Below are 20,772 nucleotides of genomic sequence, written 5' to 3' on the forward strand. Positions count from 1 at the left end.
ATGATGCTGATGATTACCTGCAGTTGCATAACCAGGAGAAGTACTAAAGGTGAGTAATTTCTGAGATCACTCTTCACTGAAATCGGTTCCAGTGATCCAGTTGTCTACATACCCTGTGCTTTCATCACTGAGCAGGAGCTCTGAATGGTTCTGTAACATTAATTATGCGATTCCTGCCCTGGGCTGCGCTGCAAGAATATTCTTTTTGTCTGTATTCCTTTAATTTGGCATCTGAACAGATTGTTCATTTCTGATGCACTAGCTGGTGTTCACTTCATTCATCAAGTCACTATGTTCTGTCGTTGCTGTACTGAGAGAGTGGCAGCAATGCAATTTTGCATTGAATCCAGTGATGTGCTGCAGGCTTATCGACCTCGGCTCGGTTAATTTAACACTGGGGATGAGTTAAACAGGGAACGAACTTACATCGTGAACAAACTCATGCAACAGACTGAAGACGATTCTTGTCAACACTATAAGCTGTTCACACTCTGTAATAGAGTCATCAATGATTTTGAGCAATTAAATAAAGAAAAACCCAGTCTTCAGATATAATTGGAGTGCACTGAACAAGTTTTCAAGAGCTCTTCAGATGTCATCAATATTTCTACTTCATTCAACTTAAGGAATAACTAGCACATAATGTGTTCTATGTCAAATAACATTTATTTCAGCTTTGCGAGTAAACATGAATTCAGTGTGTTGGTTCTGCAGTGGAAATATAAGGTTTGTGTGTGTGTGTGTGGTTCAATTTGCAAGCAAAGCTCAGCAACTCTTTCATGTACAAGGCTTTTAATGAACAAATGCTGCTTAAATTGTGTTTCTTTTCCTGCCTGCAACCAGTGTTACGAACAGGATGTTCAATAGAGACAAAAGCACCCAAAAAGGTCCTTCTTAAGAGACTAAAAGCACTTCATTAACTTGTATTTGCATGACTAACTCTTTTCATGTGTCGTCTGATTATCACAAGGCCAACAGACTGTAGGCAGTTCATTCCTTACAATTACTTTCCATAAAGCCCCTGAGACATCAGAGGAGGAGTCTCCTCAAGAAATGGCCTTTAAATTGACAGGACTTCTTAAAATAAACATATTAAAATCACATATAATGATTTATATAAGAATTGGCAAATGCCTTTCTATGGAAGCTTGTTTCCACCACTGAATAAAAAATGAAAAATCTCACATTTCTCACTTTTTTTCTCAGAATTGTGAGATATAAACTTGCAGTTACATGTTATAAAGTCAGAATATCACAATATAAACTCACTATTCTGAGAAAAAAAGTCAGAATTGCGAGATATAAACTCACATTTGTGAGAAAATGTCAGAATTGCGAATTTGACTTTCTTTCCTCAAAATTGTACTTGCAATTATTATGAGTTTATACCTCACAATTCTTATATTCTGCGTTTTCACATTTATTATATTACAAAACAACTTTTGACATTATTTGGCTATTTTGATCATGGCTCTGGAAGTGTTATATTTCTGTTCCTTTTCTTACATTTGGCCTGCAGTGATAAAACACTGGAATAAACTTCATTTGAACTGATTTTTACCTCACAATAAATGTTTTATTTTACAGGAGACACCCTGCAACCAACACATTAAAACAGTCTCGTTGGAAGTTATGCAACTAGTCAGTTCTTATGTTTTGCAAACACACCAACCACAGACCAATCAAGTGCCGCAGCTGGGGGCGGAGTTACCGGGTGAGGCATTTCTTCTGCCATCAGAGTCCTGTTTTCTCTTCCTCCACCAGCACCCCCCATTCTGTTCATGTGTGAAATGAGCAAGGGTCTTATCTCTTAGAAACACACCACTGAGCCAGAGGAGACACAAGTGAGAGAGAGACAGTATGGGAGGGGTGAGGGCAGAGAGCGAGGCAGAGGGAGCATTTGAGAGTGTTTTTGCCCACGTGGGCTGCACACTAATAGGCCACGTTTGGTATGCCACAGGCCACACGTTCATTTCCAACAGCGAGCAGCACTAATCCAGATGAGTATGAGCGCCATACTGCAGACATGAGTTGAACATACTGAAACATTCAAGCGAAGTCCTGAGACACACTTTTTTTTTCTTCTTTTTTCACCACAGCACTGTTTTGTGAACATTTTGTCACACAAGGTGGTAATTTTAATAGTTCAAGGGCTGGAACTAATCGAAGAGGGCATTCTTTTGTGCTTTCAGACTGAAATACATTCAAAGGCAGAGTCCACTGAGTGAGACACAGAGAACTAGAAGAGGGAAAAGCAATAAGGCATCTGTGTGAAAAAGAAAATCGAGTGAACTGCAAGGGTCTCTGAGTGGGACATGGTTTTATTACCACAAATCTTTTCCGCTTCAGCCTCTGCTGTACAGTGATGTCTGTCTACAATGTCTGAGTTGAGAAAATTGCTTCCTTTTTAATGACAAACTTGATTGCTTCTCAATAAAGGGCTATCAACAAACTTGACTGCTTCTCAATAAAGGGCTAGCAACACAGAATTATATATATTTCTGTGTTGCTACAGAAACAAAAACATATACAAACCCACGCTGACTTTTGGGGCTAAAAGCTTAAACGTTGAGAGAAAAATAAGTAAAAGAAAAAAAGTGAAAGAATGTAGTGATGAGTAAATATCAACGTATAATTTATAAATGCAAATTTGCCTGAAAATAAAAAAGAAGATAAATATCTGTTTCAAAAGCTAAAAATTATGCCCAGCTTTTATTTGGAGAGCATATAGTTTTAGAAACATTGTAATGTGACATTTAAAACTTGTTTTTCAGACATAGGCTACTTCCGCCAACTGAAAAAAAGGCTCTATTAATTCTATACGGTGTATTTTTAGATATCTCATTTGAATTTTCTAGATAGCAGTTATCTTTTCCTCCGCAGGTATTCTTAATGCAGGTGTTAGCACTCAGCCAGCAGACGTCAATGTTAACTTGTTTCTGCGTGGGAGAGGCAAACTACTATCGTCATTGTGTTAGCATGGCATCAGGGCAGAACACCCACACTGGTTATGTGAATATGGAAACAGAAAAAAACATCTACAGATGGCGAGTGAAATGAGAGCACACCATTATTACCATACTAACGTCTCTATTTCTGGAGTAACAAAGGAGGCGCTTTTCAAGGGGTCTTTCGGCTCATCCTTGACTCAGTATGCAGTCAGGTGTTGTAATGCCTAAAAAACGTCAAGCATCTGACTCTTTACGAAGTCTTTCAAAGCGAGTTACTTAATTGCCACATATACATCTCAAGGTAATTTAAAAGGCTGGGTTCATTCAGTGATTCATTCAGTTTGGCATAATTATGTTGAAATGCTGTTGAATCTGAAGTCCTTCAAATAAATCCAGTCAAAAGAGGTGGCACCAGTGATTCACTGCTGTCACATATTCTGAGAACTGAGAATGCGTTGATACCAAGCTTTGTGCTTGCTTTATAAAATGAATCATATTGTTAAACCCAAAGACTTCATTGAGAGTTATTTTGGACACAACGTAGGCAGTCTGATAGTCTTGATAACTGAGTCTGTCTCCATCAATAAGCTATACAACATCGTGGAACGTGTTTACTCACTAAATGAAGATTTGCTGCCATCTGATGGTAAACTCCAAGAGTTTAGGGCTATTATGTGTGACAGTTTACTAGCGTTGACTGTTGTAGGGATTCAATTAGAAGCATTTTACACAAACACACAACAAGAACATAACGATTTTCTATATTCAGGTGAGAAACAATGGCAGATATACTTTTATAATCAATGAATAAACTGCTTTATGAATCAACGGATTCATTCTGCATTATTTAAAAGTTAGGTTTTTTATTCACTTTTTTTCACAAGCAAATGGGGAATCACATGAAAATCTTTTTCATCATAACAAAAGTATGGTTACATTACATTTCACTTAAATGAAGGTTTCAGTTATTTTAATGCATAACATTTGAACAAAAAAATAATCAACTAATAATTTGGTAATTTTCATTTGTTATTTTGTTAAATTGACCACTTCTAAAAAATATCTTGTCAGTACGCGATTAAAAACTGTATGACACAAGGTGGAGTTTTGTTGTTGTTGTTAAATACTTTGTTTGGGAATATATAGTCCTATATGTATATGTATATATAATATATATATATATATATATATATAAATATATATATATATATATATATATATATATATATATAGATATATATATATATATATATATATATATATATTATTATTATTATTATTATTATTATTTTTATTTTTTTAACATGTCTTTTTTCACGGTTGTGGCAACCACAGTTCGAGCCGAGGCTACGTCGTGCTTACGTCGATTTGAAGCGTCAACGAACACACGAAGATAACAATCGCGAAACAAGAAGCTTGTTTTCAAGCAGTGCTAATGTAAAATGTGTGAAACATCTTTCTCGTTGGGTCTCCAGGAGTGCATGCAGCGTTTGCAGGAGCTCACGGATTTCACAGAGAGCTGTGAAGCTGAACTGAAGGGTTTGTTTGAGGCACTAGGATGGAGTCAGATTCACATGCAGTTCAGGTAGCGTTAGAGAAACAACCGCCACACACATAAAATGATATGATTATGGCTTATTTAGCATTGAATGGATTACTTTATTACTGTACATTTCTAATGAACTGATATGAAGTGGGAGAATCTAAGAGAGTTTTTTTTTAATATATATTTTTTTCTTTTTGTTTTGTTAACAGTGGTTTATGATAACCGTACACTGATTAGATCACTGAATGTGGTAATCGCTGTAATTTTGTTTGTTTTTCTTTTTGTTTTATCAAAATTATCATATTAACTAACTACACGTAAAATCACCTGTCTTTAATTCTAAATATTTCGTATAGATTAAAAGATATTGTCAATATCCCTAAGATATTTGGCACCTGCTTTACCTCTCTTATGCTTTTGAAAGTTTGAAATCCCTGTATTATATTCTGGTTTTACAGATGGAAGTGTGTCCTTACGATCCAAACCACACAGTACCGCGGGACAGGATGGAGAAACACAAAGCCTCCTGTGAGCTCAGTAAGCTGGGATTTACTAATAATTGTGATTTTGTGTAAAATCTTTTCATTTTGTAGGTGACACATCTACAGATCTCCCTGACATACCTCAAAATCATAAGCGGGCATTATGTGAACTCACTGTGGCAGACCGACTGGCCATCTGTGATCATGTGATACAAGAAGCCAGTCAGCAGAGTGCAAAAAGAGAATCCAACAATGAGGATCTTTATGTAGATCTTGTTACAAAGCTTAAAATACAATAAAAACTGCAGTATTGCAAAATATTATTACAATTTAAAATAAATTTAGTCTATTTTAATATATATATATATATAGATATATATATATATATATATATATATATATATATATATATATTATATATATATTTTTTTTTTTTTTTTTTTTGTTTTTTTTATGTAATGTATTCCTGTGAAAACAAAGCTGAATTTTCAGCAGCCATTATTCCAGTCTTCAGTGTCACAGGATCCTTCAGAGATCATTCTAAAATGCTTATAAAAAAATAAAAAGTCTTACTGACACCATATTTTTGAAGTGTATGTCATAATACTAGTTCAAGGTATCTGTATAATTAGGGAGAGATGTGCATGATTACTAAGCTAGTGCACGTGATTTTTTTTCTTGTTGTTTTAACCCGTTTTTTTACTCAACCTTTAGCAGTTCATTGGATATGTCCATCCCTACTCTCTGTTACTAGGAGAGAGAAGAACTAACTAAAATTGATTTTGAGAATTCTGTTACATCAATGACACATTTTTCCAAGGAGGTCATAAAGATCACAAAGTCATAGCTTCTATTTCAGGTTTTCTTTAGCCTTCACTGATTATAATAGTGAACCATTTATATTACAGGAAAAAAAAAATGAAATTTAATAAATTATGTAATATTTTCTTAATAAAAATATTGTTGGAGTAAAGAATAGTGACATATCTGATACAAGTTTTATTTTTACAGTGCCTTTATTCTTCACTATTCTCTTTCACTTTCTGTCCAGTGGATGAGTGTGTTTGTTTGGTGAAGGCTCAGGTATTTCTCACCCAGCTGAGGAGAGCTGGGAGCCTGGGAGATTCTGGTGAGGGACCAGGAGGTCTGTTCATCTGTCTCAGCACAGGGGGACCAGCATCGCATGCATGCAGGGAGAATGCTTTGAGGGCCACTGTAGCCCCTCATTGAAAGAGTGCTGTCTGCGTTCTCACAGACCCCCTGACTGTGCTTATCCGAGGGCTCAGAGCTCCGTGTCCATACGGCGCCTGGAAACCTGAGCAGGAGACTTCTGGCCATGGGAGCCTCCAGGGTAAAGGTAAGGTGCAGGATGGGTAACTAGAATTGAAGGGGAATTCAGAATGGAATTATATTTGTTTCATATATGCAAAGCAGGAATCAAATCAACTTTATGTTCATGCAGTTGCTCAGATGGTTTGCTTTGGTCATGTGAAGTTTTATCAGATTTGTGTGGGTTGCTTTCAAGAATGGTCTTATTACAAATTCATTTAATTTGTGTTTTCAACCATTTGAAATGTTAAACAGTTTGTTGAAATCGTACTTTTAGTCATGGCGTGCTTATTTTTATGTAAGACTGTCAAATAGTAGTAGGCTACCAAGTGTATAGTAAAAATATTACCAGCTACAGAAATGGTTTGACGTGTTTTTATGGGCCTTTCACGGAATTTATTGTTTGTTTTATATTACTTAATGTGTGCTGTCAACGACCCTTTTATTTTGGTTACTTGGTCCTTATAAATCATGTTACATAAACACATTTTTTGGATTTGTGTTTATTTAATTATTAAGCACTTGTAAAAATTCTCATATGTGGGTTAAACTAGCCAGATTTTAGTACAATTATAATTTACAAGCGCTTCTAAAGGCCAGTTCCAGATTTGAAGCTGGCGGAGATGATGGAAACGTGTGTATTGCTCATGCTGCACCTCAGTGTCCCAGAGGACCTGTGGGTTGGTGAGGAACCCAGTGCTGTGGTTGTATGAGCCATTAGCTCCACCCCTCAGACTGCCAGGTTGTGGAGAATTAAAAGAAATTTGACTGATCTACAAGATGTATGGTGTTCTTTGTGTTCCCTTGGTCTTTATTTGTTTTTGTTATTGTTTTTTTTTTTTTTTTTTTTTTTTTTTTTTTTTTCATTCATTAAAATAGTCCTGCCGTGTAACAAATACATTTCAAAAGAACAAATGTGAGGTCATGTGAATTGTATGTAGCCTACAGTAACATTAAAAAGTTTGGGGTTGATAATATTTTTTGAAAGAAGTGTTTAATGTTCACCAAGGCTGCATTTATCTGATCAAATATGTATGATATTGTGAAATATGATTACAATTTATATAACTGTTTGCTACTTTAAAAATGTATTCCTGCAATACTAAAGCTTAATTTTCATTAACCCTTACTCCAGTCTTCAGTGTCATGTGTCACATGATCCTTTAGATTCTTATTATGACAGTTGAATGCTAATTTTCCCCCCTCAAGATTCTTTGAAGAACATTCAACATTACAGCATTTTTTTATTAAGATTTTAAATAATTAATTATATATTTTAAGAAATTTTAAATAAATCTTATTGACCTAAATTTTTTTAAAGGTTTTTTTTTTTTTTTTTTTTTTTTTTTTTTTTTTGCCTGTAACTTAATCATGATAGATATCTGCCATTGAACAAGTAATCTAAAAAGTCAGCTGACTTTTTACATAAGCATTTTGTATTTGTTGGAAAGGTCAAAGGTCACATACTGTGTAAAGTGTACTCTATGATGAACATGCAGTACTGTTGTCTCACAGAGAGAGGGAGAGTTAACAGACTTATTATGAATTTACATTTGATTTAAAGAAAAAAATAATTAATAAATAAAACATTTCCCTTTGATGACTTTGCCTCCTCATTGCAGAACACCACTGCACACCACTGATTTACATGTATGTTCTTGGCTGGCTATATTACAAAACAAATTAAATTAAATACAAAGTGCACAAAGACATAAGCCCACTGTAAATGTCAATAACCCGCAGAGATAGCAGTTTCATGCCTGTACTTCTCTGGTATATTTGTGAGGTGATTTTCTTGGGATCTTTGTACAAACGCTTCTCAGCAATTTGCTGCTGTGTTTAATAAAGACCACTAGAGGGAAATATACATGCGGCAACATTATTTAAGCTCCTACTAAAATGCCACCAACTCCTGTTCATGTTTATTCGGGGGTCTTGTATAAAATGTTTTCTCTCAGCTGTTTCCCCCCATTCTTAATCACTTAAACCATTCTGTCAACGTGGTTTAATTATCATTATGTGAAAAATCTATTATTTCTCCCATAGTAAAACAAAAAAGAAGTAGCCTACATTTTGGTTTCATTGTAGCCAACTGATAACTGGTTTTGAAAATCTAGGCATGGTTGATAAATTGATCTTGATTTATGTAGGTCATTCAAAGTTTTATTTATTCATTCATTTATTATATAAGCTAGAACATGTTCCATGACCTCATTAGTGACGCTTGATCTGATCACATGAGGAAGTACGAAACAGGAAGGGGGTTCTTTTAAGCCTTAAAAAGTCTTTTAAAAAAACAACAACAATTACTGCATATTTATTTGTTCCAGCAAAAGAACAAATTAAGGTACTGATGTATTGTAATATTTTTAAAATCAACCTTAAAAACCCACTTGTAAATAAGGTGATAGTGGTAAGGGAAATACCAGGTTAAAGAAGAATTTTTTGAGAAACCACACCATAAAGGGGAGACCCCTTCCACTGGCCCAGTTGCTAAAATAACAACTAAAATGACAGCCATTCACTGTTCCTTATGTAAACAGATAATCAGTATCTCTAATACAATTTTGTGAATCCATTTGCAACACTGCATTTACATTTTTTTTTAGAACTTTACCTGACAGATGAAGAGTTTTCACCATGAAGTGTTACTGTAATTAATTGCTCTGCATGTGTCTGATGGAGTTTGTTTTGTGCTGCTGTCAGGTGTGGGCTGTGTCACTCAGCTCTGTGTTCCTTCTGTGTGTCCTGCCCTCTCAGGCCCAGCATGATTATTCTGGTTTACAATCAGGTGAGAATATCACATCTCCAACATGTTAACATTGTTAAAACATTTAAATAGCCGATTTTCATTTTTAATTAGCCTTTTCCCCCTCTCATTTACAATCACAGGAGAAGAACGCATGTATGAAGGCTCCTTAGTTGATCGATATGATGAACAATCTGGATACACTCACAGCGGTAAAATGTGTGTGTGTGTGTGTGTGTGTATATATATATATATACAGTACAGAACAAAAGTTTGGAAACATTACTATTTTTAATGTTTTTGAAAGAAGTTTCTTCTGCTCATCAAGCCTGCATTTATTTGATCAAAAATACAGAAAAAACAGTAATATTGTGAAATATTATTACAACTTAAAATAATACTTTTCTATTTGAATATACTTTAAAAAAAATAATTTATTCCTGTGATGCAAAGCTGAATTTTCAGCATCATTACTCCAGCCTTCAGTGTCACATGTAACATCCAGTCTATCACATGATCATTTAGAAATCATTCTAATATTCTGATTTATTATGAGTGTTGGAAACAGTTCTGCTGTCTAATATATTTGATGAATAAAAGGTTAAAAAGAACTGCATTTATTCAAAATAAAAATAAAAATTCTAATAATATATATTCTAATAATATATTTTCTTTACTATCACTTTTTATCAATTTAACACATCCTTGCTGAATAAAAGTATTGATTTTATTTAAAAAAAAGAAAGAAAAAAAATTACTGACCCCAAATTACTGACCAGTAGTGTATATTGTTATTACAAAATATTCATATTTTAAAAACATAGCTTCTTTTTTTTTTTTTTTTTTTTTTTTTTTTTTTTTACTTCATCAAAGTATCCTAAAAAAGTATCACATGTTCTGAAAAAATATTAAGCAGCAGAACTGTTTCCAACATTGATAATGAATCATCATATTAGAATGATTTCTAAAGGATCATGTGATAATGATCCTAATAATTCAGCTTTGCATCACAGAAATAAGTGATAATTTAAAGTATAATAAATGTAAAAACAATTATTTTAAATTGTAATAATATATCACAATAGAAATTTTTTTTTTCTGTATTTTTGATCAAATAAATGCAGGCTTGATGAGCAGAAGAAATTTCTTTCAAAAACATTAAAAATAGTAATGTTTCCAAACTTTTGGTCTGTACTGTATATATATATATATATATATAACAATATATACAGTGGTGTGAAAAGTGTCCTGATTTCTTATCTTTTTGCATGTTTGTCACACTTTAATGTTTCAGATATACAGTGGTGTGAAAAATTTTTGTCCTGATTTCTTATTTTTTTGCATGTTTGTCACACTTTAATGTTTCAGATCATCAAACAAATTTAAATATTAGTCAAAGATAACACAAGTTAACACAATATGCTGTTTTTTAATGAAGGTTTTTATTATTAAGGGAAAACAAAATCCAAAACTACATGGCCCTGTGTGAAGTGTTTCACACCTCACACCTGAGTTAAATTTCTCTAGCCACGCCCAGGCCTGATTACTGCCACACCTGTTCGCAAGCAAGAAATCTCTTAAATAGGACCTGCCTGACAAAGTGAAGTTTAGACCAAAAGATCCTCAAAAGCTAGACATAATGCAGAGAGCCAAAGAAAGTCGAAAACCAATGAAAAAGAAAGTAATTGAGATCTGTCAGTCTGGAAAAGGTTATAAAGCCATTTCTAAAGCTTTGTGACTCCAGCGAACCACAGTGAGAGCTATTATTGACAAATGGCAAAAACATGAAACAGTGGAGAACCTTTCCAGGAGTGGCCGGCTGACCAAAATTACCCCAAGAGCACAGTGACGACTCATCCAAGAGGTCACAAAAGACCCCACAACAACATCCAAAGAACTGCAGGCCTCACTTGCCTCAGTTAAGGTCAGTGTTCATGACTCCACCATAAGAAAGAGACTGGGCAAAAATGGTCTGCATTGCGTAGTTCCAAGATGAAAACCGCTGCTGAGCAAAAAGAACATAAAGGCTCATCTCAGTTTTGCCAGGAAACATCTTGATGATCCCCAAGACTTTTGGGAAAATACTTTATAGACTGACAAGACAGAAGTTGAACATTTTGGAAGGTGTGTGTCCCATTACGTCTGGCGTAAAAGTAGCACCGCATTTCAGAAAAAGAACATCATACCAACAGTGAAATATGTCGGTGGTAGTGTGATGGTCTGGGGCTGTTTTGCTGCTTCAGGACCTGGAAGACTTGCTGTGATAAATGGAAACATGAATTCTGCTGTTTACCAAAAAAGCCCTGAAGGAGAATGTCCGGCCATCTGTTCGTGACCTCAAGCTGAAGCGAACTTGGGTTCTGCAGCAGGAAAATGATCCAAAACACACCAGCAAGTCCACCTCTGAATGGCTGAAGAAAAACAAAATGAAGACTTTGGAGTGGCCTAGTCAAAGTCCTGTCCTGAATCCTATTGAGATGCTGTTGCATGACATTAAAAAGGTTGAAAAACCCTCCAATGGGGCTGAATTACAACAATTCTGCATAGATGAGTGGACAAATTCCATCACAGTGCTGTAACAGACTCATTGCAAGTTATTGCAAACGCTTGATTGCAGTTGTTGCTGCTAAGGGTGGTCCAACCAGTTATTAGGTTTAGGGGCAAACACTTTTTCACACAGGGCCATGTAGTTTTGGATTTTGTTTTCCCTTAATAATAAAAACTTTCATTTAAAAACTGCATGTTGTGCTCACTTTTGTTATCTTTTACTAATATTTAAATTTGTTTGATCTGAAACATTTAAGTGTGACAAACATGCAAAAAAGAACTCAGGAAGGGGGCCAAACATTTTTCACACCACTGTGTATGTATATATATCATAATTTGACAAAATTTGTGAATCTCCAACTTGTACATTGTAGTATTTTAATACTACATTTAATTTATGCTTAATGATACGAAACAAAAGATTGATTTTCTTTATACAATACAAATATAATTAAAAGTAAAATATTTATATATTCTTCAATAGATTCACACATTTCTACACAGATTTTTCTCTTTTATTTTATCTTGCAACACTTGTTTTTCACTTTATATTATATTTAAATAATTTTTCCAATGTTTGTTTTTACCCGTTTCATCTTTTAGTCATCATGTCTTTAATATCAGTATATCCAGTCCGGATCAATGGGCCTCTTAGTGTTTTGTGTTTTTATTTTTTTAATCTGCTTCCTCAGTTGAGAATCCTGCAAAGTCCGAAGACGAGCACTCAGCATCTGGCTTTGACACCTATGTGCCTGCAGCCACTGTGGTCACTATGATCACAGAGGAAACTTACCCGTATGCCAAAGCCGTGGAGTCTTTTGATTATGCCAAGGAGGATAAAACCTTGATAACACAGGTCCCATTTGGAGGAGGTGCTGAGCTGGGACTGGAAGGACCCACCGAATGTGACTGTGAAGCAGGAGAGCCCGGATTTGGAGGCTTTGCTGGACCCAAGGTTGATTATTGCCATGCCTTTGAATTATGTAAAGTTTGATTTATGTTAAAGTGTAATGCATTCTTCAGTTTGGTTATTGAATTTTATGTTTGTTAATAGGGTTCTAAGGGTCTTCAAGGCAAACAGGGTTTTCCTGGGGTTCAAGGAAGGGAGGTAAGTGCAAAACATCATATTTCATGTACATGGTGTTAAATAGCCAATGCAAAAGTTCACAAGATCAAAATGACTGTTACTTTATTAGGGTTACAAAGGAACCAAAGGAGTGAGAGGAAGAGGAGGAGACACCGGCCCTGAGGTGAGTGACAGGAAACACTCATTAAACTTGAGCATCCTGTTCAGACTACCAGGACTTTTCTTGTTCATCTTACTAGCCTTACCTGCCTTCTGTTTAGGGCGATTCTGGGCCTGATGGAGAGGATGGTGCATCTGGTTTCTCTGGTGCAATTGTGAGTCAAGAATTTAGGAAAACTTTATTACCTATATGATTTTGTGTTTAATAGCTGATTCCCGGAAAAGTCTTATATGGAATTTTCTTACTCTTCTTCATAGGGCCTTCCCGGATTACCAGGGGACCCTGGAGAAACTGGCCAACCTGGATTAAAGGTAATGGTCTTACACAAAAAACAAAAAAAACTAGTTATGAGTGGAAAATGTGGATCTTGGTTTACTAGCAGAGCTATGTGGTGTTATTTTATGTGTATAAAGATTATCCAGAATTATGTTCAATGCATTTTAACATTAGACATTATGGCTTGCATTCATAATTGTGATTGAAACTGATTTTATTTGTGTCATGCAGGGTGATTTCGGAATAGAAGGCCCGCATGGAGGAGTGGGTCTCTCTGGAAAGACTGTGAGTAAAATAGCATCTTCAGTTACACATCACCAGCAGCGTTTCCTCTCCAAATTACTTTGAATGTTTTTCATTCCTATTTCAATCATGATCACATACAGTAGCTGAGATGTTCTAGATCCCATCTGAGAATGGAAAGCAACATCTGTGCAGTCATGCTCCAAATCCTCTAGTTATCATATAATAGATTCCTGACAAGACTTCTGATTTGTCAATTAAATTAATCTAAGGTAATATTTTTCTGACTGACTACAGGGTCCTGTTGGCCCAAAAGGTAAACCTGGAAAACCAGGCGGTAAAGGTATTAAGGTAAGTTGCTTTACTCTACAAATGTTCACATTTGTTGTGTGGTGTACTTGCTGAAATGTAATGACCAGAAGGTGACCAGAAGGTTAGGGTTTTAATAATTACTTTATTAATTTATTTTGATACTGATTTCAGCTACCAATAAGAGTGTAGATGTCAACATTGTGCCCTTGAGCAAGTCACTTAACCCAGTGTTTGTCTCCAAGGGGACTGTCCCTTCAATAAACTTCTGCTAAATGACTATTATATAAACACTTATTTTTATATCACATTCACTGAGAAAAAATATATAAGATATCTGCATAAATATCTGAGTTTTAATGTCAAATACTTCCCCATTCTGATTAAGTGTCAGTGTCACGAGTTTCATTTCCCATTGGCATGTTTCAGGGAGTTTTTATTTTTGTTTTTGTCTGCTTTTTCTTCTATTTCTTTTAATTAATATATCATCTCTGGAACTATGTGGGTAGTGGTAGTTGATATGACCTTTCAAGTGGAGACAGCAGTGACCTGCAGTCTGATTATACATGTGTTTTTATGAACCAAGATTATTTGCTATCATTAATTTGTCACACTGCAGGACTATTTAAAGGGATAGTTCACCCAAAAATGAAATTCTGTCATTTGCAAACTCTCAAATTTTTCTGCTGAACACACCTTTGACTTCCATAATATGGAGGAAAAAAAAAAAAAAAAACCATGGAAGTCAGTTTGGTTTGGTAGAAGAAATAAATTCATGTTTGTAACAACTTGAGGGTGCATAAATAATGCCAGAATGTAATGACAGAAGTGAATTGCAAACGAGCTGAAAGCGAAAACCCCATACCAGTTACAGCACTTTCTGTAAAACATGAAAAAAAATATCCTAAATATTTATATTTAATGGGAATGGAAGTCCATCTTAATTGTCAGCTTCTCTGTAACTAAGATTTCCAGTTGAGTCTTGACTTGTCCAGACTTGTCTTGAAACTTTGAATTTAAAAAGTACTGAGAAATTTCCCCATCTCTCAAAGGGATCCATTGGAAAAACAGGAGAACAGGGTCCTGAGGGACGACAGGGACAGAAGGTTGGCTCCAAGACTTACAGGCATAACTAATTATTAATCTTTATTACATCTACTGCTGTTGATGTTTTCTCTTTGCATAATCAGGGTCAGACAGGAGCACCAGGATTCTCAGGAGACCATGGAGAGCAGGGTTACTTGGTAATAACATCACTCAAAAGCTTTCTATTTCTCTTTCTCATATTGTACCATCAGGAAAATCCCAGTAGTAATCTCAATATGATACTATATTTTTTAGGGATGCACCGAATCCAGGATTCGGATTCGGCCGAATACTGGGCTTTTTGACGGGGTTCGGTTTCGGCCGAACCTTAGATTTTTTTTCCACTGAACCGAACCCTAGGCTTGCGCTACGCTGGTCGACGTCACGCGGCCATTGATTACGTGAAGGTGTTTACATGAGGACCATTTGAATGTATTAGGCTGTGAGAATCTGAAAATGGATTTTCACTTTATGGCTAACCAGACGACCATTACTAGCTTTGCAGTTAAAATAAAATAAAATGAAAAATACACTGCTGTGGACGTTGTTTAGTTCATTAATATGTTTTACTGTGTTAATGGAAAAAGGATGCGAGTAGGATTCGGTATTCGGTTTCAGATTCGGCCGAATCTCAAACAGTGGATTCGGTATTCGGCCGAACCCAAAAAATCTGGATTCGGTGCATCCCTAATATTTTTCTCCTGTCATGCTATCAGGGTTATCCAGGAGTTCCAGGAGACCGTGGGGTGATGGGACCAAAGGTCTGTTCTCATAAAATCACTTGTTGTTATCAGTAACTAAAATTGAGAGATTGGCACAGTGGATCCCCTTTCCTCATAATGTTCTACAAACACATAATAAACAGATAAGAATTTACATATTTCCAACTAAAAGCTTTGCCTTGAATCAGCACTTGGTGACTAACTGGTGACTATGTTTTGGAAGGCAAATTTCCTTCTCTTTCCATTTGCCATCATCTTCAGGGTGCTAAAGGTACAGGTGGCTTGCCAGGGAGTGATGGGGATCCGGGAGAGGACGTGAGTAGCATGCTGTTTTTGATGCATGTGTCATTATTCAGAGAAAAGAAAAAGACCTTATTGATGTACTGTGGTTCTGGGGGGAAAAAAGTTGTATATATTTTTCAGGGCCCTCTGGGTGTTCCAGGACTTGTAGGGGTGCCTGGGCCTTTTGGACCTAAGGTAAGAGAAAATACAGGAAAATACAATTTTGGCCTTTCTCCTTCAAAATGTAATGTTTAATTCAGTATGTTACTTCCTTTTTTTTTTTTTTCTTGAATTATTTGTAAATTTACTATCAGTCTCCAACTGAAAACTGTTTCAACGGAATTGTTTCTTCAAAATTTGCAAAAAGTTTTCCCTCTTTCCCTCTTCCTCTTTTTTGCAGGGTTTGAAAGGTGATCGTGGTGTGAGGGGGCGACCTGGAAGAGTAGGAACTGTGGTAAGCTATGAATTTGGACCTTTAGGGGGATATTTCACTTCCCTATCATTTCCAATGTGCGCGACACAATTGTGATACAGTGTAAACACAAACAACTTTGATCAGTTGACTGACGTGTGACTTCTTTTCTAGATCAACAAAAGCCATATTATTACTCTTTGGCGAGGCGCCACATTATTTGTTAGGCTGGAAATCACCAGAAATCTTTCTACCAGTTCTGTGTTTTTTAATATTATTCCAGAGGGGAATTTCCCTGAATGTTGGGAATTTACCAGACTGTACTATACCCACGACTGAAAGTGAAACTACAACTTCTATTTTTAGCTATGGCGGTTTCACTGCAATTAATATATTTTCTGAAACAGCCATGTAGATGTTTACTTCTCAGATTTACCAGGTTTTCCCTTAATTTTCCTTCTATTAAATAAAATGAGACTGTACTATACTGTGCATAGCCATAGTATAATCATAGCATAAATAGGTAGTTTAGTCTAAACTGTAAAAGATTACTTAATACGGAACTGTAAACATTGTTTAATACTGTAAGATTTTACTTGACTTTTTTATTTTATTTATTTATTTATTTATTTATTTTTTAATAGGGTCCACAAGGAGACAGTGGGGATGCAGGAGTTCCAGGGAAACCTGGACCAAAAGGCTTGTCTGGGCCAACAGTATGCAACTGATTTCAGTTTCTGAATAATGAATCGATTAATTAATCAAATGCTCTGTTTCACTGTTTGTTGATTTTAATTGATGAATTAATCAAATGCTTAGTTTCACTGTTTGTTGATTTTCAAGTCTAATTGATGACACAATTAAAATGACACTTAAAATGAACAGCAATTATTTTATTACTTTTTTAAAATCCAAAATGATTATCAAATGTTCTGCTCTACAGGGCGCCAAAGGGGAAACGGGACCAGATGGTGAAAATGTAACATCAAAAGCATATAACATCAGTATAATATTAGCCACAAACATTACATAAAATGATGCTATCACCACTAAAATGTTTTGAATTATTTTTATTGAATTATTTTTTCATGACTCTCTCAGGGGGCAGTAGGACATAAAGGAAGGAAGGGTGCTAAAGGCGATAAGGTATGGCTGCTAGAATCTGAACTAGCCATCACAGTTTCTCTTCCTCTTTCCATTACACTAGTCAGTTTTATTTTAACCACAATTTTGTCATCATTTCACTTCATAGGGAGACGCTGGATCACGTGGTGACAAAGGGCAGGTTAGTTGTGACTGTTGAGGTTAAACAATGTTTTTACGTCAGAACAGTCAACTGTGAGACAGTGGTAGTCCACAAGCTCATGACGTACAATGTCGCAAGTTTGAACCTGAGCTACATTGTTTCCTCATCTCATCCTCAATCACTCCATTACTCCAGTCTTCAGTGTCACATAATACTCCACTTCAAAAATAAAAACAATTAAAAAAAAAAAATAATACCATAAAAACTAATAAAAAAAAAAAATTATAAAATTAAAAGTCTTTAATATCACTTTTGATCAATTTAATGTAGTAAAAAGTATAACAATTAAACAAAATAATAATAAATAAATATAGTGAAACCAGGTTTAAGTCTGTAACTGTTCATCACTTTAACTAACTGAGGTTTTTCTTATGTGATGTAGCGTGGGGTGAAGGGTCGATTCGGTCGTGATGGGCTTCCTGGTCCTATTGGCCCTCCAGGTCTTCCAGGTCCCAGAGGAGATGAAGGTCCTAGAGGAGACCAGGGGGTGAAAGGACAGAGTGGGCCGAAAGGAGAGCTAGGTGAAACTGTGCGTATCATCAGGAGTATATGAAAGTCCTTTAGGCCTGAATGCAGATAAATATTGATTTCTGTCATAAAATATATTGGTGCAACTCACTGCAGGGTCCAGGACTGACAGATGAGCAGATATTGCAGCTGTGTCAAGGTGTGGTCACCACTCAGATCTCCCAGTATGCTTCATCTATACGTGCCAAATGTGTACAGGGCTGTCCAATCAACAACCGTACGCTCATCGGACCCCCAGGAGTCACAGGACCCCCTGGAAGTCCAGGAAAACCTGTGAGCTGATATATGATTGCCACAAACCTGGCATATAAAAGCTCTTACTTTTTTAAAATAACACACTGCATTTTATTCAGGGTAAAGCAGGAAAGGCAGGTGCTAAAGGAGAAAGAGGCCCTCAAGGCATGAAAGGTGTAGAGGGCCAGAAGGGAGTGCCAGGGGACAGAGGTACTGCACTGATGTTACTATTAAAAGTGTTTTAACTAAAAGGGATAGTCCAGCCAAAAATGAAAACTTAGTCATCACTTCCGCTGATGTCATTCCAAACTGGCATGACTTACTTTCTTCTGTGGAAAACACGAAACAATATATTTTGAAGAATAAGTTGATAACCAAATGGTTTTAGGTCCCACTGACTTCCATAGTGTGTACAACAAATACTATAGAGGTCAATGGGACTGAAACTGTTTGGTTAACAACATTTTTCAAAATATCATCTTTTGTGTTCCATGGAAGAAAGTATAGTTTTGAGATGACACGAGTGTGCGTAAATGGCAGAATTTTCATTAAGTGGACTATCCCTTAAAAAAAAAAGAAAAACAAAGAGTGTATGCATACAATTGAGTTCTCTGTGTTTTTCTAAAGGTACTAAAGGTCTAAAAGGACAGAGAGGTGAACCTGGAAAAGGTCTACCAGGGCATGATGGTCACCAAGGTCTCAGAGGTGGGATAATTTTATGTCTTCTATTTCAATAACTGTGGATTAGATGTAGTTAACTCTGGCTTATTTCTCCAAACAGGACTGCCAGGCCATCCAGCAGAGCCAAAAGATGGAATTGATGGGCCGCGAGGACCCCGTGGGTTTCCCGGGCCTGTGGGTCAACCTGGCATGGCCGGCGATGCAGGAATACCTGGCATTTGCGAGGCACGAGACTGCAGCATTCATGCGCCTGTAATGCGCAAAGAGATGGGATTGGTTAAAGGCCCTCTCAGCCAGGCCTGATAACAGGGACAAATGTGAGTGACCCAGGACAGAAGATAATCTCAAGCAGAGGCCATGAAAATAGAAGACATCACATACAGACAGACTGGAGCCAAGAACTAGAGATCAAGTCTCTTCAGATTTGTTTACCAATTTGAAGTCCAAAAATGAAACTATACAAATGAAAACTAACGGCACTTTTGGTTTCATTCATCAGCAATGTTTTGGTTTCATTATAAATACAGTACAATGTAAATAATTTTGTAAAGCATCTTAAATATACATACTGTGTTCTGAAATATCAAGCTTTTTTATTTTTTCTTGATCCATCAGACTGAATTAAAGAAATTTTTTTGTAAACTTTTACTGTGTTTGATGAATATAGTGTAACCACAAAAAAAAGTATGATCATTCAGGTGGCCATCATACCTTTTTGAATAACTGTAAAATCCATTTAAAAAAAAACATTCCCTTATTGTGTTTATATACATACATATACACATACAAACACACATATATATAGAGAAAGAGATTTTATTTTAAAGAAATATAAAACAAGCAAAATTTAAAAAAACAATTAATACTTTAATTTGAATATTTATATAGGCTTTGTGTATCAGTAAACTGAGCCTATAGTTAACGACCCTACAAATCACTAAAACATACATTCATTAGAGGTAGATATGAAGCAAAGAAAATTCCAAAACATTTATATTAATACAGTACTATACTTTAAGGCATTAGCAGAGACTCCACCCTGAGTGAACCGCACATAATCCGCCAAGGTTTTCATCACGCTACAGCATTTGAAAGCAGCATTCATGTTTCTGCTACCACTCAAAATAGGCATTTTCAAAATTATATAATACATGATCTGTGGGGTATTTTGAGCTGAAACTTCACAGACACATTCTGGGGACACCTGAGACTTATATTGCATGGTATCATCTTGTAAAAAGTGCTTAATAGGTGTCCTTTAAAAACCTGTAGAATCTGCTGAACACTCTCTTCTTTATCCCATATCACAGTGAGTGCCTTGAACATTGCTTCTGTTGTTTTTGTATGCATATCTGACACACAGAAGACACACCGCAATGGCTATGAGCACAAAGGTGACAGGCAGGAAAATACCTAAAAAAATAAAATAAGATTTAGAGAAATCCTCTGAAATATTTTGGTACTTAACAGTATTATATATTTCTCTCTCTAACACACACACACACACAGTGTTTGTTTTGTATTACCAATGTGACCTCTGTTCACAGGGATGATCAGAGAATGAGAGACTCTTTCGCCTAAAACGAAAGAAAGAAAATGTTTTAGCACTGGCTACCTAACAATAAACAGTATATCACTGGTAGAAGATAAAACTTACCATAAAAATGTACACGGTATTCAGTCAAATAATCCTTTAAAATAGATACAAATGCTGGTTAATGTTCAATTCAATGCTCATAAAAGTCATAAAAGACATGACCTGTGATGCATGAGAAAACGACTCACTCTTGTGCATATTACAGCCAGGGTGATATTGACACAGTCAGTCAGAACGATTCTCCC

At 35.8% G+C, this 20,772-nt stretch overlaps 1 protein-coding gene across 6 annotated transcripts; it reads left to right on the forward strand.

Annotated features, from left to right (window-relative positions):
- Positions 1–4,302: 4,302 nt before the first annotated feature.
- Positions 4,303–19,578, forward strand: LOC109110824 (collagen alpha-1(XXVII) chain-like). 6 transcript variants are annotated; one of them, XM_042772938.1, is made up of 27 exons: positions 4,303–4,536; positions 4,956–5,034; positions 6,031–6,336; positions 9,015–9,099; positions 9,201–9,269; positions 12,297–12,559; positions 12,659–12,712; positions 12,801–12,854; positions 12,952–13,005; positions 13,109–13,162; positions 13,359–13,412; positions 13,668–13,721; positions 14,732–14,785; positions 14,870–14,923; positions 15,482–15,526; positions 15,749–15,802; positions 15,911–15,964; positions 16,170–16,223; positions 16,826–16,897; positions 17,125–17,160; positions 17,283–17,327; positions 17,434–17,466; positions 17,870–18,016; positions 18,112–18,288; positions 18,369–18,459; positions 18,877–18,954; positions 19,031–19,578. In XM_042772938.1, exons 3-27 carry the CDS (start codon positions 6,316–6,318, stop codon positions 19,231–19,233), a joined length of 1,959 nt encoding a protein of 652 aa, XP_042628872.1. In that variant the 5' UTR covers positions 4,303–4,536; positions 4,956–5,034; positions 6,031–6,315; the 3' UTR covers positions 19,234–19,578. The 6 variants fall into 6 exon arrangements, with proteins under 6 accessions (XP_042628872.1, XP_042628873.1, XP_042628876.1 ...); XM_042772939.1 differs by having other exon boundaries at positions 6,057–6,336; XM_042772942.1 differs by having other exon boundaries at positions 6,235–6,336.
- Positions 19,579–20,772: the final 1,194 nt, after the last annotated feature.

Source organism: Cyprinus carpio, chromosome A16 (genome assembly GCF_018340385.1).
Source record: "Cyprinus carpio isolate SPL01 chromosome A16, ASM1834038v1, whole genome shotgun sequence".
NCBI lineage: Eukaryota > Metazoa > Chordata > Actinopteri > Cypriniformes > Cyprinidae > Cyprinus > Cyprinus carpio.